Here is a 15,631-nt window from a genome sequence, read left to right as displayed (position 1 = left end):
TTGGAAAAGTAAACATAGGTTTGCAGAGATTCCATTGCTTCCCAAGAGAAAAAAAAAGAAGTTGGCAATACCTGCACAGGGTTTGGAAGCTGAGGGTAACTTGTGGGGAAAGAGCAGCTCTTCCTATGAAATCATTGTTTAAAGGCTTCCAAACGTTTTGGGAATGGTGCAGCATTTCCTAGAAAGCTTTCACTTATCCCACTGGATGCCTGGTGGGATGAGGATGAAGATCCAGCCAAGGTGGATCACAGAGGATGATAGCTGGGATTATTATAATATTAATATATTATTACTGTGCCATATTAATATTACTGTGCCATACGCAGAAATTTATTTGGTTGGAGATGCTGTTTGAGGCAGAAAACGAATCAACCTCACGGCCATGCCGAGCTACAAACACAATTCCAGCTCAGCTCCGAGGCTCAGCATCTTCATTATTTAATGCATGAATTGGAAAGGGATGAAAAAAGGGAAAAAATTATAGAAAAATTCAACCTGAAAGCTGGCTGTGCTGGAAAAGCAGCCGTGCTGCTGCATGGCATGGTTTCATTAGGAGAGGAGCTGCTTCCTGGGCAGCAGGAACAGCCAGGCTGTTCCAGGGAGCTTTTTTCATTTTGCCTCCCAAAGGTGAAGCTGCCTGATCCCAGGAGGAGGAAAAGCTTGGTCTGCACAGCTCTGCTGCCTGCAGTGAGTTTCACTGGAGAGGACGAGCACACCATTCCTGGAAGGAGAGCAAACACTCTGTCCGGGTTCACCAGGGACACAATCATTCCAACAGAGGAGCTTGAAATGCAGAAAAGACTGTTTAGGCCCAAACCACAGAGACTGACAAACCACCAGAGATATGGCACAAGCTGCCTCCAGGGAGACAGTTCTGGGTTCTGTGTGTGTTTTTTGGGGACGCCTTTTGCCGATGCCGGACACACGGACGCGGACGGACGCATTCATTTTTTTTTTTTTTGCCACTGACTTGCAAGGCAGCGAGAAGGTAAACTGTGAGTAGAGGCAGGATTTGGGAGAGGAGCCAGACTGCAGTGCATGCAGGGGCGCACACCTGCGTGAGTGTGAGTGTGAGTGTGCAGTGCACGCTGCAGAGCGGGGCTGCGAGTGCGGCAGGGCGCAAAGAGGCGTTCTGGAGACGCCAGAGCAAACCACCTGTGCCTTCTTCCCTGGGAAGGGCTTCCCTGCAGCCAGGCCCTGCTGGGGGGTGTCCTGCTGTCCTGGCTGTCCTGGGATCCCCCAAATCCAAAGCTGGGAGGAGCCCAAGGCTGTGCAGCCGCGGGGCTCAGTCGCTGAGCACGGCGCCCGGCAGCTCGTTGGTCAGCGTGTGCCAGCGCTCGATCTTCTTGTCCTTGTTCTTCAGGCAGTCGAACCAGTGCTTGAGCCGCTCCCCTTTGGCATTGATTCCCAGCACGACTCCACCTTGGGAGGACAGAAAGAGAGGGAGAGGTGTGGGGGAGCATCAGCTGATGCTGAGAGATGCTGAGAGGTGCAGCCATGATATTCTCTGAAAAATCCTTTCCTTAGGATTTTTCCTCCTGAGAAGTTCAGAGGCCTCAGGAACAAAATGTAAACAATGGTTATCTGCTGCTGTGGAATGCAACAGGTGCATCTGTGATTGCTCTCATAGAGTTGTTGCTAATTAATGGCCAATCACAGTCCAGCTGGCTTGGACAGAGAGTCCAAGCCACAAGCTTTTGTTATCATTCTTTCTTTTTCTATTCTTAGCTAGCCTTCTGATTAAATCTTTTCTTCTATTCTTTTAGTATAGTTTTAATATAATATATATATTATAATATATAATATCTAATATATAATATTAGATGTTATATTATATATAAGAATATATATAAAATATATAAGGTATATATGTATTTTATATATATATATCATAAAATAATAAATCAAGCCTTGTGAAACATGGAGTCACATCCTCATCTCTTCCCTCATCCTCAGACCCCTGTGAACACCGTCACAGAGGGGGATGCTGGAGGGAGCCAGGTTTTATTAGGATTCATCAGCATCCTCATGGCATCCAAACTGATGTGAAACCCAGCCCAAATTCCCCACACCCTCGTGGATGTGGTGTGGGATCTGTCCCAGGCATTGCCCCAGCCCCAGGCAGTGCCCCTGTCCCCTGTGGCAAGGGCTCACTGCAATCACAGGGGCTGTCAGAGGTACCAGGCACTTGTTAGTGATAAATCACAGTGACCAGAGACAAAATCACAAACAGCCCAGACATCCAACAGAGATAAATGAAACCTCCCTGTTAAACATGTTTTGCACTCGGAGGAAAACATCTGAAAACAGAAGGGGAGAGGCAGATGCATTTTCTCCCTGCTTGGATGCTGTGTGAGAGGCTCAGGTGCAGGAGAGGGATAAAAGCAGAACAGAAACCCAGCCTGAATGAATGTGGGCATGGAGAACAAACCAGGGGGGTGGAGGAGTGCAGGAGAAATGAGAGGCACAGACAGCAAAGATAAATAGAAAAGAGGCCAAGGAGACCTTCTGGAGAGTGCAGCTCACCTATAAAATCGTTGGATTTCCCGATGTCATAGTCCCACACAGTGACTTCCAGGGTCTTCTTTGCCAGGTCACCGTGCTTTATCTCATAGAAAAACTCCTGTGGAGAGCAGAGGCAGAGCCAGGATGAGCCAGGGGCTGGGGCTGCCCATCCTCCTCCTCCTCCTCAGGCTCTGCTGCCCACGGGGAACCCAACCCAATCCCTCACACAGTGACCAAGGTGGTGAATTTTTATCTTTTAAGTCTGAGGTTGAGAAGAGCCCCTTGGCGAGAACCACACCCACCTCATTGAACTCGGGGTTCAGCGTTTTCTTCTTCACTGCTGTCTTGTGCTTGGATTTCTTGTCCTCATCTGGTTTCAAGTAACTGCAATGAGACCAAGGTGGGTCCCAGTGAGGAGGGCAGGAGAACACGGGTGGGGACATCAGTGGCTGCAGCTCCTGAGCAGAGCCGGGGTGGGGTGGGTGACTGAGCCCCCTGAACCTCCAGATCCTCCTCCCCTGCCAAGATGCTGGGGCCAGCTGGGAGGAGGCAGCATTTCAGCATTTCCCCTCCTCAGAACCGAGCCAGCTGCCGTCAGAGAGCACCGATTATCCCATCTCCAGTCCCTAGGGGACACTGGCACTGCACACAAAATGCTCTCCAAAACCAGCACTCCCAGCCCAGGACCTGTCCACACTCTGGGTTGTGACTGGTCTGCTCATGCAGAGCCTCTCCAGGAGACAGGAACCACATGCAGGGTGGGAAATGGAGCAGCTTGGAGCAGCTTGGAGCAGCTTTGAGCAGTTCCCTGCTGATGTTCTGGACAGCAAACAAGATTAAAGTGTCATCAGGCAGAGAGGGGACCTGAAATGTGGGCCAGGCCAAAGCCAACCCATCGTGGTTTTGTGCTGGTGCTGCGCCTTTAAACATCGGTTCTGCTTCCTTGCTACACGTTCCAGATCTTGCTGATAATTAAAAAATTAGGGCTTGTACTGAGAAGCATCAGTTCCCTATCTGCTCTGATCCCTGCAGATGCAATCTCCTGAGGATGGTACAGGGGACACCCAAAACTGGCTGGGTGGAATGGCAATTGTGCTGCTCAGGGGCTGAGCCTCCCATGGGCATCTAAAAAAGCAACAGGGGATTTTTATACAAACACCTCCACCCCTAAAAACCAATTAAATAAGAAGGTGAAAGCGTGCTGCTGATGAACTCCATCCCTAGGTCTCCCAGGTGAGGTTTCTCCCAGTGGTTCTGCCTTAGCAAATCCCATCCCTAAAAGTGCCCAAATTCCAGTTCAGCACAGTGGGGACAAGGAGTTGGGACAGGCAGGGAGTGAATTTGAAAAATTCCATCCCAAAAAAACCTGGAGCTGTGGTGAGACAGAGACATCCCCTCAGCACCAAGGGCTGTGCCCACCTCACCTGCAAGCTCTGTCAAACAATGCCAGGGAATAATGCCCCAGGCAGGGGCAGGCTGCTGCCTGACGGCCTCGTTTGCATCTCCTAATGAGAGCAATTAATTCCCGCTGCGGGGAGGGGCGGGAGGGGACAGCAGGGCCGAGGGTGACACTCACATTTTGATGAATAACACTCATATTTTGACGGGGGGCACTCACATTTTGACCACATTTTGACAGACGACACTCACATTTCAATGGGTGACGCTCACATTTCAATGGGTGACACTCACATTTTGACCACATTTCAATGGGTGACACTCACATTTTGACGGGTGACACTCACATTTCAATGGGTGACACTTACATTTCAATGGGTGACACTCACATTTTGAGGGGTGACACTCACATTTTGACGTAGGGGTCGGAGTAGCCGTTGGCATCCATGGCAGCCAGGTGGGCGCAGCGCATGATGCCCACCTGCAGCCCCTGCTTCTGCGAGCTGTACTTGAGGGAGATGAGGATCCTGCCACGCTCCTCCAGCGACTTGTCCTCTGTTTTATCTATCTGGGGAGGGAATGCACCCAGTCTGGGGGCTGTGCTGGGGTACAGCCACAGCCAGACACCTCCCCAGCCAAGGGATGCTCTTCCCCACATCCCTGATTATGTTTGAGGGGCCAAACAGCTCCACATTCCCACATGCCACAGGGAGAAGCTGCTGTGCCTGTGATTCCAGGGTAGGGTGAAGCTCTGAATGCCCCTCACTCACCGGCAGCTGCTTCTCCAGGCAGATGTTGAAGTTTTTGGTCTGGTTGGGTTTCAGTTTCTTCAGCGGGATGCGCGTCTCGCCGATGAACTCGTTGTGCCGGAACTTGTCCTCGTCACACACCGAGATCCTGCAAGAGCACGGGGTGAGCAGGGACACTGGAGACAGGGCAGGGTCCCCACAGGGAGGGAGCAGCTGAGGTCACCCTTGTCCAGGCCACGGACAGGGCAGCTCCTCTCCTGGCAGCTGGAAAACAGCTGGGATGGGATGGGATGGGATGGGGTGGGGTGGAATGGAATGGAATGGAATGGAATGGAATGGAATGGAATGGAATGGAATGGAACGGGCGCAGCCCGGCCAGGGCAGCTCAGGGTGTGACTCTCTGTGCCTAAATGCACATCCCAGCCCAGGCACTGCTGGAAAAGCAAGCAACCACCCTAATGACCCTTCCATTAAAACATCAGAGTCATCAGCGACTGAAGCAAAATTATTCAGAGTTGCTGGAGCTGCATTTTGCCCAGCCATGGAGGCTCTTCCTCAGCCCTCCCTTGTGTGGCTGGGAGAAGCCTGCTTCCCACACAGCTCCTTCCTGAGGATCTCAGGCACTGCTGGAGCTGGCAGCTCCCAGGGTGACCCTGCCTGGGACACAGAGCAGCTCTGCCACCTCCTGCCCCGCCAGGCAGACAAGGCAGGAGTGATTCCCACACCCAGAGCATGGGAAATGCCACACCTCTGGCAGGTGAAGCTCTCCCAGCCCTGCTGGGATCCTGGGGTGCACCCCAGTGAGGTGTGGCTGAGCCCAGGCTGTTTTCCATGGAAAAAGCTTTTCCATGAAAAAGCCACCACTGCCTTTCCCTGAGCTGGCAGCTCATGAGTCATTCCTGTGCTGCTCCTGGCAGAGGAGCAAAGTCAGTGCTTGCAGGAGCCTCTGCTTGCAGCTCCCCAAATCCCAGAGGGCCAGGAGGGTGCCCTGAGGGAGAAGCAGGGCTGGGAATGGGGAAAACCATCCCCATCCTTAGGGAGCATCCTGCATCCCCACTGGAGCCATGCAGGGACTGGCTGGCCTCCCTGCCCATGAAGGAAAGAAATTTATTTTCCTTTCCCTTCCATCCTTTCTCCATAAAAAAACAAAAAAACACCCACTCCCTTTGGTGTCCATCTCCCTATGGGTGGCATTGTGCCCCCAGGGACCACAGAGGAAGGGGGAAAAGTAATTAAAGATAAATAATGCCCTGTGATCCCCCCTGAGAGTAAATAATTACACAGCACACCTCTGGCCTGTTCAACATCTGGATGGTTTATCCATGGATGGGTTATCCCAGCCCATAAATCTATTTATCAATAGATTATTTATCTGTGGATGCTTTAGTGCCGTACCAAGGATGGTTTGACCACCCTCACGCTCACAAATGAGCAGCAAGGAAGCCATGGGGATGTCTCAGTGCCACAGCACAGGGATCATCAGGGCTGGGGAGCAGCACAGAAAAGGGGTTTGGGGAAAAAAAATAATGACATGAGCAGGAAAACAGGGAATGCTGCTCTCCAGAAAAGTGTGCTGGATGCAGCGTTACTATAGATACCCACAGCAAAAACCACCCCACCACAAGGCTGAAATCCTCAAAGAGAATCTCAAATGCAGGCACAATATTCCCCATTTCCTCTCCTCTTTCTTGTAAAGAACAAAACCTGCAAAGGAGCAGCAGCGGCAGCAGCTCCAGAGCTCCACTGCACTTGCCAGGAGTGTGGAGGGGACAAGAGGGGACACGAGGGGACACAGGGAGCTGGCAGCCCAGGATCTGTGCCTACACCCAGAAATTGAGGAGTGGTGTTGGCTCCTGGGCACTCAGGGAGACAGGGGTTGGGATGGTTTACCTCTTAAAAACGTGACAATTCTCCTGGCAATGTCCAGGGAAGCACAGCAAGATCCCAAACACAACGTCCTGCTTGCTGTGAGAGCTCAGGAGCCTCAGGATGGGCAAAAGCCCAGGGGGAAATGTGGAAAACTCCAGTGGTGGTGGCAGGGAAAGCAAGCATCTCCAGTGTCACACTGGGCCCTGTTTCAGTGCCCTCAGGGACATGGGAGGGCCCTTGGGAAGTGGATTTTGGCACTGGGGGCTGTCCCTGCCCTGAGCAGCACAGAGGAGCTGGAGACACCTCCAGGTCCATCCCAGCCCCTTTTCCCTGCGGCATCTCTGGTCCCCACATTTGTGCCCATCTGTTGTGATGCCCAGAGGGGGTTTTGTGCCACCTCTGCCAGTCCCAGCCCCAGTTCCTCCTCCCAGCTGCAGTTCATCCCCACTGGAATGGGATTTCCAGCACTGGCCCAGCAGTGAGGGCAGTGAGCTTTGAGTGAGACGAGCAGGAAGCTCCAGCCCCATCCCTCCCTTTGGAAAAGGGCATACTGCAATCACACCAGCTTGGATTTCATTAGGAGAGATCCATGTGATGGAATTTTCATGCCTTGGGTTACAAAATCAGCCCCATGACAAACAGCACGAGTTGCCTCTGGCAGCTTCATTCCCCTTCCATCCCCAGCCTGGAACTGGAGCTTCACCCCTTCCTCATCTCTCCTTATTAACCCAAATCCCTCCAGCCCGGTGTTCCATTTGATATCTTCACCGTGGGGTCCTGATCTTTACATTAATGGCTGTGAAAAGCACCTTGGAAGGAAACTAAGCAGCAAATGAACAATCACTGCTCATTAAACTTCTCCTCCCTCCCACTCAGCCCGGGCTCCTGGGCTCCAGCCCTGACTCACTGAGCAGCTCCAGCAGCTGACTCATGGCTTCTGCTCCCTCACACGGGCTCCTTCCCAGTGTGGAAAGGGGAAATGGGGGTCAGCAAGGACCCTTTTCTATAAAAACACCCAGAGCAGAGCTTGAGATCATCCCCTGTGCCTAAAATCCCCAAGGGAGGCTCCCCGTGAGGAGCAGGTGATGCTGGCTTGGTTCAAGGACAGGCCACACCAGGCAAGGAGAAAAAATAACACTTTGGGAAAGGCCAGTTCTCCAGAAAACAAAAGGAGGATTCCATCATGGGCTCCACCACAAAATGCCTCCAAGTCTGAGCACAGAAAGCACAGCAGAAATGAGCTGTAATTACAAGTGCACCTGCAATTCCAAGCAAGCCTCATTCATCCAGACTAAAGCAATTTGGGACCCCAAACCTTGAAGTGGCTGCACTCAGCTTATTAGTCCTGATCAAATACTATTTTCTGAATAATACATTTAATGAGTCATGATGTTTGTCAAACACATGATTAAACAAAGAATTCCTGGCATTCGTGGGCTAGCTGAGTAGCCCATGAATAATGCATCAGCTCGCCAATATATCTGGATATGAATAATTGTATCCAATATCTGGCCAGCTCGGGTATTTATTATGAATGCAATTTATTTATTGTATATTACATCTATTATTTAACTGGGGGAGATTGTATCCTGCCTGTTCCAGCTTCCCCTGCAGCATTTCTCTGCCTCCCCCTGACATTGTACCCCGTGGTGGGAAGGGGGGCTCCAGGGTGGGATTTCCCCCTTGCTGCAGGCAGGGAATTTGTCCCCAGTCCCATCCATCTGTGCACTCCAGGGTGTTTTGCACGGCTCTGAACCTGCCTTTTCCCAGGCTGGTGGGTGGCTTCATCCCTGCTAAGCCTTGGGCTACACTCAGGGATATTTAATTCAATGAATGGATGAGACCTTTCGAGATCCTCCCACCTGCTGCTGTCCACGAAATCCCAAATATCTGCTGCTTTCTGAGGGGGTTGCTTCATTAACAAAACCCTGCTTGCCAGAGCAATTAGCTGGGCTGCCTTCACCTCTCCTTCACCTCAGGGAGGTGGGACAGCAAAGTCACTGCACCACTTTGGACAAGGCCACGCAGGGATGAGGGAGAATCTGGCTATGATTTGGGGTTGGGGGGCTTGGGAAGGAGGAGATCCAACACCAAACCCTCTGGGATGTCCTGACAAATGCCACTTGTCCCTTCCAAAAAGCTGCAGGCCCTGTCAGGGTGCCCCATGCCAGCACCGCCCCAGCAATCCATGCTGGACACGTCCCACCAGGTGGGCAGAGAAGATTATTTTTTTCTTTCTGGGTGCTTTTCCAGCTTCCCTGCCACATCTCCAGGCTGCAGGGAGGCAGCTTTGATCTCTCTGCCTTTATTTTCACATTAAAGAGACTCTGGAATTGCATTCCCTGCCCAGCTCAGCACCAGGGAGGCTCCCAGGGAATGGGCACCACCCAGACCCATGGAGCATCACTGATGCTCTTTCAAGCAGCAGCAGCTGCCTGGCAGGAGCCTCAACTGATTAACACAGGGAAAACCAGAGTCCTGCTGGCTCTGAAGTTGGCTTTTCCTCGTGGAGAAGGAGATATTTGGAGGAGAAGATGGATGGGTGAAGCAGAGCACCCAGTGCATGGAGATGTTTCCTGTGGGGAGTGAAGGGCCAGCTCAGAGCAGAGAAACAGCTCCAGCCACACCAAAACACTGACAGATGGCCAGTTTAGATGGGATATTGGGGATAAATCCTTCCCTGGGAGGGTGGGCACAGGGTGCCCAGTGAAGCTGTGGCTGCTCCTGGATCCCTGGAAGTGCCCAAGGCCAGGTTGGACAGAGCTTGGAGCAGCCTGGGATAGTAGAGATGTCCCTGCCCAAAGGAAATTATCTTTAAAGTCCATCCAGCCACATTCTCCTGCAGGCTGAGGGATTCTAGGTGGGGTACAGGGGTCCATGCACAGTTCTGAGCTTTGGGGAGGGCACAAGGATCTCCATAGGTTGTCAGGCAGGAATGGGATGGGGCAGAGCAGGATTTCTGTGGGGAAAAAGGCAAATCCAGCCCTGCATATACTTTGGTGCATCCTCCATCTCACAGCTCCAGGATCAACAGCCCTTCCCAAGGGAGAATGAAATCCCAGAGCCCTGGAGGAACGGGGGTCGAGCCCTGCTGCTCCCTGTCTGCTTCCAGCAAACAACTTGGCCAACATCTCCTTACAAACCCATTTCCACGCTTGAGGAGGCTGCAAACTTCAAAGCCTGCAGTGGAAAAAACACCCACCAATAATAACAACAAACTGGAGGCTTCCCAGCCCCACCAGCCTGCAGCACTTCCAGCATGACTAATGCTTTCCAAGTGAAATAATAATAATAATCCACGGTGCTGAATTCCCCAACACCCTGCACTCTGCAGACAACAGGTGGGCTCTGCCCTGGTTCACCTTCCAGCAGGCAGCTTTGAGCTCCTGGCAGGGGGAAAATCACAAAAAAACAGGGCATCTGCAGGTGAGGAGGGTGGGATTGCAGCCACGGAGCTGGCAAAGCCCTGAGTGCTTGCAGAAGGATGTAAAATCCCTTCTTTGCCAGTGTAAAATCCTTTCTTTGCCAGATCTTACAGCAAATCCTGCAGAACAGCCCCAGATCAGTGTGCTGATGGAGCACCTGGGGCTGCCCACAATTCCTGCCCTCATCCAGGTGGGGCAGAGGCCAAAACATGAGAAATCTTTGCACTCACAGGTGTCAGCTCCCTGCAGAGCAGCATTCCAAGCTCTGCCCCTGCCCAGCTCCACCCTCACACAGCCTCTCCCAGCCCCTGGGAGATGCTGAATGCACAGACTGAACCAGCAAAACAAAACAATGAAATAAAGACTTGCATTCTTTGATTGGCTGGACAATAATTCAACAAAAAGCTCAGCTCTGAAGGGGGCCCAGAACATCCCTGAGGAGATTTTCTCAGCAAGACACAACCACAAAGCCTCAACACGTGCCCATGAGAGCTGAGCATGGAGAGGTTAAACCCAAACCACAGCACCTGGGCAGGCAGGAGCCAGCCAGAGGGCTCTGAAGGTAAAGATGCAGCAGGAACAGGCTCCTCACTGCTTTCCCCAGCCCTGTGAATAATCTGTCAGAGGCTCTGGGGGTGATGCAGGGCACACACCCCAACTCTGGGTTTGATGGGGATAACTCTGCTCTGCCCTGCTGGGAGCAGCTCCAGCATCTCCTGTGGGGCTGAGTGAGGGTGGCATTGTCCCTGGGGTGGGGAGGTGTAGGATTGATGGGGGTAGCATGGTCAGGACGGATGGAGATGAGAGATCTTTGAGGCCAGGTCGTGGAACTTGGGCTTTATTGCAAAGGGCCTGGGTGCAGGGACTTTTTGGGATTTGGGGTTTATTGCAGAGGGCCTGGGTGCAGGGCCCTGCTGGAGCTGCAGCCACAGCTCAGAGCAAGATTGAGAGAAGACAGGGGGAGAGAGGATGAGAGGGTGAGAGAGTAAAAGCATAAGAAAGTAAAGGGGCTAAGAGCGTAAAAGGCAAGAGCGAAGAGACAAGAGGTAAGAGCTAAGAGAGCAAAGTTCCCGTTACAATACAATAAATCTTCTTCTGTGTTGAATATTCTGATTCTCACTAACCAATCTAGTACAATATACAAATCCTACAGCATTTACATACAGCCTATAAGAATCATTACATTACCATACTGTGTAACATTTTAAACCCTAAAAACTCCTCTTTGGGCCCCTTCTGCGAAGCTGTAGGGTCTGCTCTGACATTGGGCCTGTTCCATCAAAAGGGGATTACCTTCAGCTGGCCACACCATTGTTTTCCAGTTGTTCAGTAACTGAGGGATCTCAAAGCTTGCTTTCATTTCAATCTCACTTACAGTTTCCATATTCTCAAAATCTTTTGCCAACCATATTGATAAGGCTTTCCTGCTTCATCTTCCCCAACAGGGAGGCACAGCTGGCAGGGTGCTGGGGGAAGGAAGGGAGGATGTGCCCCCGGGTGGGACCCACCTGAGCGTCTTGCGGATCATGTCCTCATCGGTGATGCCATAGTAGGTGAGGGTCTCGTTCCATGTGGGGTTCAGGGTGTTCCTCAGCGTTTTGGTTCTCAGCTTGTTTGCCTGGCAAAGCAGAGCAGGTGGGGTCAGTGGGGTTGGTCATCTGGGCAGCAGAGGAGGCCCAGTGTCACTGCCATGTTTGCTGGAAAATCCCTTCGCCGGGATTTCTTCCTCTGGGGAGCTGAGAAGCCTCAGAGAAAACTGAAAACAATAATTATCTGATTGTTTTATCTGATTGTTTTATCTGATTGTTTCTCTCGTGTTTTGCTGCTTTGGAGTGTGGTTTGAAGATTGCTCATCCAACATGTGAATTGTTTTTACTTAATGACCAATCACTGTCCAAACTGTGTCGGGACTCTGAGGAGTCAGTCACGAGTTTTTAATTAATGCCTTGTTAAACCTTCCGTAAGGGCCCTTTCTCTATTCTTTAGTATAATTATAATATAATAATAATTATAATTATAATATAAATAAAGTATAAAATAAATAAATTATATTTTATTATAAAATAAAATAAAACATTTAATAAAATATAAAAAATATAATATAATATAATATAATATAATATAATATAATATATTAGCCTTCTAAGAACATGGAGTCAGATTCTCAATTCCTCCTTCATCCTGGGGACCCAGCAAATGCCACAGCCCAGTTTGGGGACAAAGGGACAATGGGTGCCATCACTGTTCTGTCCCAGTGCTGGTACCCTCATTGGGGTGGCCCAAATCCACCCCTAATCCAGCAAAAACCTGAGGGGCAGGGACACAGCAACTCACTCATTTCCAAACCATCCCAGCCCCTCATCCTGGAGACAGCCAGCAAAATGGGAACCTTGGCAGAGCACGGACCAGGATTTCATTTAAGCAGTAAGAGAGAGCAAGAGAGGGGAAAAATCCTTTCTGGATTAAATAAAAAAATGCTGATTTGCTGTTCTGGCTGTTTGTTTGCACTCCTGCTCCCAGCACAGCTCTCAATCCTGCCTGACTCCAAACAACTTCCCTGGCAGGTGTTTTGTCAGCACCAGCAGGAGGATGGGGACAGCAGAGCTTGTGTCCCCTGCATGGATGGGACATCCTGGCACACAGCCCAGGGGACAGGGATCTCCTCGCTCCCTGAGCCCCTCTCACATCTGGGGACAGCAGAAAGAAGAGGCTGAGGCTGCAGATTGGGCTTCTCCACCCGGCTCCCAGCCTGGCACCGCCTGGCAGAGCAGCAATTTTCCCTCTAATGAGGTGTCAGACAACTCAATCCCTGCCTCAGCACATCCACACCTCCAAGGTGTCTTATGGATCTGTGTGGGGTGCTGCTGCATTCCCCACCCCGGGTTCAGGAGCCCTGAGTGATGAGGAGAGCAGGGAAGGTACACCAATAGCACCACAGCTTGCTCAGGTCTGCAGGTACCAGACCCTGATCCCTGGGGCTCCAGGGACTGGGAAGGAAAGTGGGGTGACATGAACATCACCCAGCTGCCAAAGCTGCCCTGGGAAGGGACAGGAGTGAGATCAGAGGAGCTGAGCTCAGGGAATGCCTTTTCCTCCCATCTGGGATGACTCAGGAGTCAGCACCAGCTCTGCATGGGGAATGAACCCAGCCCTGCTCCCACACCCAGAGGTACCTGAGAGCCCAAATCTGGGACAGAAACACCTGAGGGACTCAGGGTGGAACAACTAGCCCAGGACAAATCCCAAACCCCCAGAGCTGCTCCCCTCTCCCAGGGCGGTGCTGTTTGGAACAGAGCACAGAGATGGGGCAAGGAGAGGCTCCCCCATGGCCTGTGGATCTGCAGCTCCTGTGTTCCCTCCCCTCCTGCCTCCCCCAGCTCCAGCAGCAATGCTAATCAATGGATTTGCAAAACATGGGGATGATGATGATGATATTGCTGCCGAGAGCGCTCGCGGCTCCGCGCGCAGCGGAAATTCAGGATGTGGTTAAAAACTCCCTCTGCCACCCTGAGCATTGGGAATTAATCCAACTGAACTGTAACAAGTAAATACACCTCCCCTCTCCCCAAAAAAAAGGTTTTTCCTTTCGTGTGGAATAAGAGTGCAATTAATATTCCTGACACACACATCGAGCATTTAAATTCCACATCCCCGTCACTTACACCCAGCTCTCACCACACATCAATATCTTTAATTACTCTTCTTTCCAGCAAGTGCTGAACCTAAGGAGATGGAAATATTTCCCTTATGATTTATACTCTGTTTTATTATGATCTGAGGGGTTTTAAATGCAAAAGGATAAGGGTGGGGGAAAAAAAAAAGGGAATTAAAAAGGTCTGATTTGTTTATGGCTGAGGATGTTTCACTCAGTGCTTCCCGGGGCTCCTGGAATGCAGCATTCCCATGCTGGGCTCACAAGGTAAACAATCAGGGCTGGCACCTGGCTGCCAGCCAGTGGTTTCCCAGCAAGGCACTTTCCATCCCTGTAAGGATGGATTCAACCCCAATTCCTTCCTCCTGCTCTCTCTGAGAACCTTTCACTTGAGAAACTCAAGCTCTGGGTGCAGCAGCCCACAGCTCCTGGGTGAGGAGCTTCCCCCAGGCCTGATTTCCAATGAGAAGCTGCAACCCCAGAAAAGGAAGGAGAATGAAAAGGTTTCTCACCTTGCTGGCCCCGGGGAGCAAGTGCAGCTTGACATAAGGATCAGCCAAACCATTGTGGTCCATTGGCTTCAGGCCCTGCAGAGGGAACAGCAAAAAGCAGGAATCAGGAGGGCAGAGGGGTGCAGGGGATTTCACTGAGCCCATCCTGGGGTCTGTAGAGCTGCTGTGGCTTCCCCAGGCTTGGGGAAGGAGGGGAGAGTGGATTCTGCAGGATCCAGGCTCAGCATTCCAGTCTGAGGGGCTGTGGGAAGCTCCTCACCTGCACATGGCACCATCCAACCCTCCCTCCCTCATCACATTCACTTGGGGGTGAAAGAGAATCAGTGCAGTGATTTCCCAGCTTTGAAATTACAGGGTTCTGTCATTGAATAATTGCTTCTGAGCAAACACACACCTCTGCTGTTGTGGTGCCACTTGCAGAGGGTGTGATAGCACCTACCTACTCTTGGTTATTAAGGAAGAACAGCTCCAGGCCAGTGGGAGGCTGGTGCCAGCCAGATGCTGTGGTGTTCACAGAGTAAATTTGGGGTTGCAGGAGGAACCAATCCAAGGAAACACTCCCTGTGGCCATCCCTGATGGGTTTTCTACAAGACCCTCTCAGCTCTTAGAGGATGATGTGGATCAGGTTTGTTATCAGGGAGGGACAAGCTGTGCCTCTGTTCCTCTTCTAAACCCCCCAAAAATGATCCAGAGGTGATGCACAATTCCAGATCAAAGCCACACCTGAACAGAGTGCATGGACAAACAACTCCACAGCGAAGGGAAGCAAGTCAAGAGGGTGAGAAATGGAGCCTAATTTTCAGCAGCCCTAAGTAGAAATGAGAATGGCTCCGTGGTGGAAGCCCTTGGATTATTTCCAGCCTGGCTGTGGGATCCCTGCAGGAATTACTGCTGGGCTGGCTGAAGGCAGGGCTGTGCCTGGATCAGAGCAGGGCTTTCTGCAGAGGTACCAATCTCTACCAATCCTGGCTCCAGGGGGATGCTGAAGAGTCCTCACAGCCTTGTTGTGAGGAGCAGAGTGCCTGGATAATGAGTGTGTGTGTGCAGCTGCCAGGATCCAGTGGCAGGGAAGCATTTGTATGGAATTCTGCGTGCAGAAGGAATGCAGCCATCCAGGATCTGGGCAAATCCAGCAGGGAAATGCTGGGGGAATCATAATCAGGTAGGGATTAACTCACCCAGCCTGACCTATAGCACCACAGGACCTTCTCTGAGCTGCAGTTTTGTCCAGGATGCTCCTGACTTGGAGCAAGGGCTCTGCCACAGAGACAAACCTGCTGCGCTGGGGCAAGGGAGGCCAAATGGTGCCCAGCAAAGAGGATTTTGCTTCTACAGCAAAGCCAAAAGGATAAAAATATCAGCAGTGAACAGAGGTGAACCTGCTTTGAGTGGAGCCTCTGGGGTGATGCCTCTGGGCCAGGAGATGATGGGGATGGGGCAGGCAGGGCAGGAAGGGGCTGGGCTGTCCCCAGGCTCTGCACAATCCACTGGTGCTGTCCCTGGCCAGAGGTGCCCAACCT

General features: G+C 51.5%; 1 protein-coding gene across 1 annotated transcript in view; it reads right to left on the bottom strand.

Moving 5' to 3' along the window:
* Positions 1-358: 358 nt before the first annotated feature.
* The window catches only part of DOC2B (double C2 domain beta), a 30,878-nt gene continuing 15,605 nt past the window's right edge, over positions 359-15,631 (bottom strand). Inside the window, exons 3-9 of the mRNA XM_054287043.1 lie at positions 14,111-14,185; positions 11,455-11,564; positions 4,674-4,800; positions 4,314-4,471; positions 2,808-2,889; positions 2,527-2,623; positions 359-1,422 (exon numbers count right to left, since the gene is read on the bottom strand). Coding sequence (XP_054143018.1) covers positions 1,286-1,422; positions 2,527-2,623; positions 2,808-2,889; positions 4,314-4,471; positions 4,674-4,800; positions 11,455-11,564; positions 14,111-14,185 — 786 coding nt within the window. The 3' untranslated portion in view covers positions 359-1,285. The remainder of the gene's footprint in view (positions 1,423-2,526; positions 2,624-2,807; positions 2,890-4,313; positions 4,472-4,673; positions 4,801-11,454; positions 11,565-14,110; positions 14,186-15,631) is intronic.

This window comes from Melozone crissalis, unplaced genomic scaffold (assembly GCF_028551555.1).
Source record: "Melozone crissalis strain CALT ecotype California unplaced genomic scaffold, PUWL_Pcris_2 ptg000057l_1, whole genome shotgun sequence".
NCBI classification, from domain to species: Eukaryota; Metazoa; Chordata; class Aves; order Passeriformes; family Passerellidae; genus Melozone; species Melozone crissalis.
This window is presented reverse-complemented; position numbering and strand designations above follow the sequence as displayed.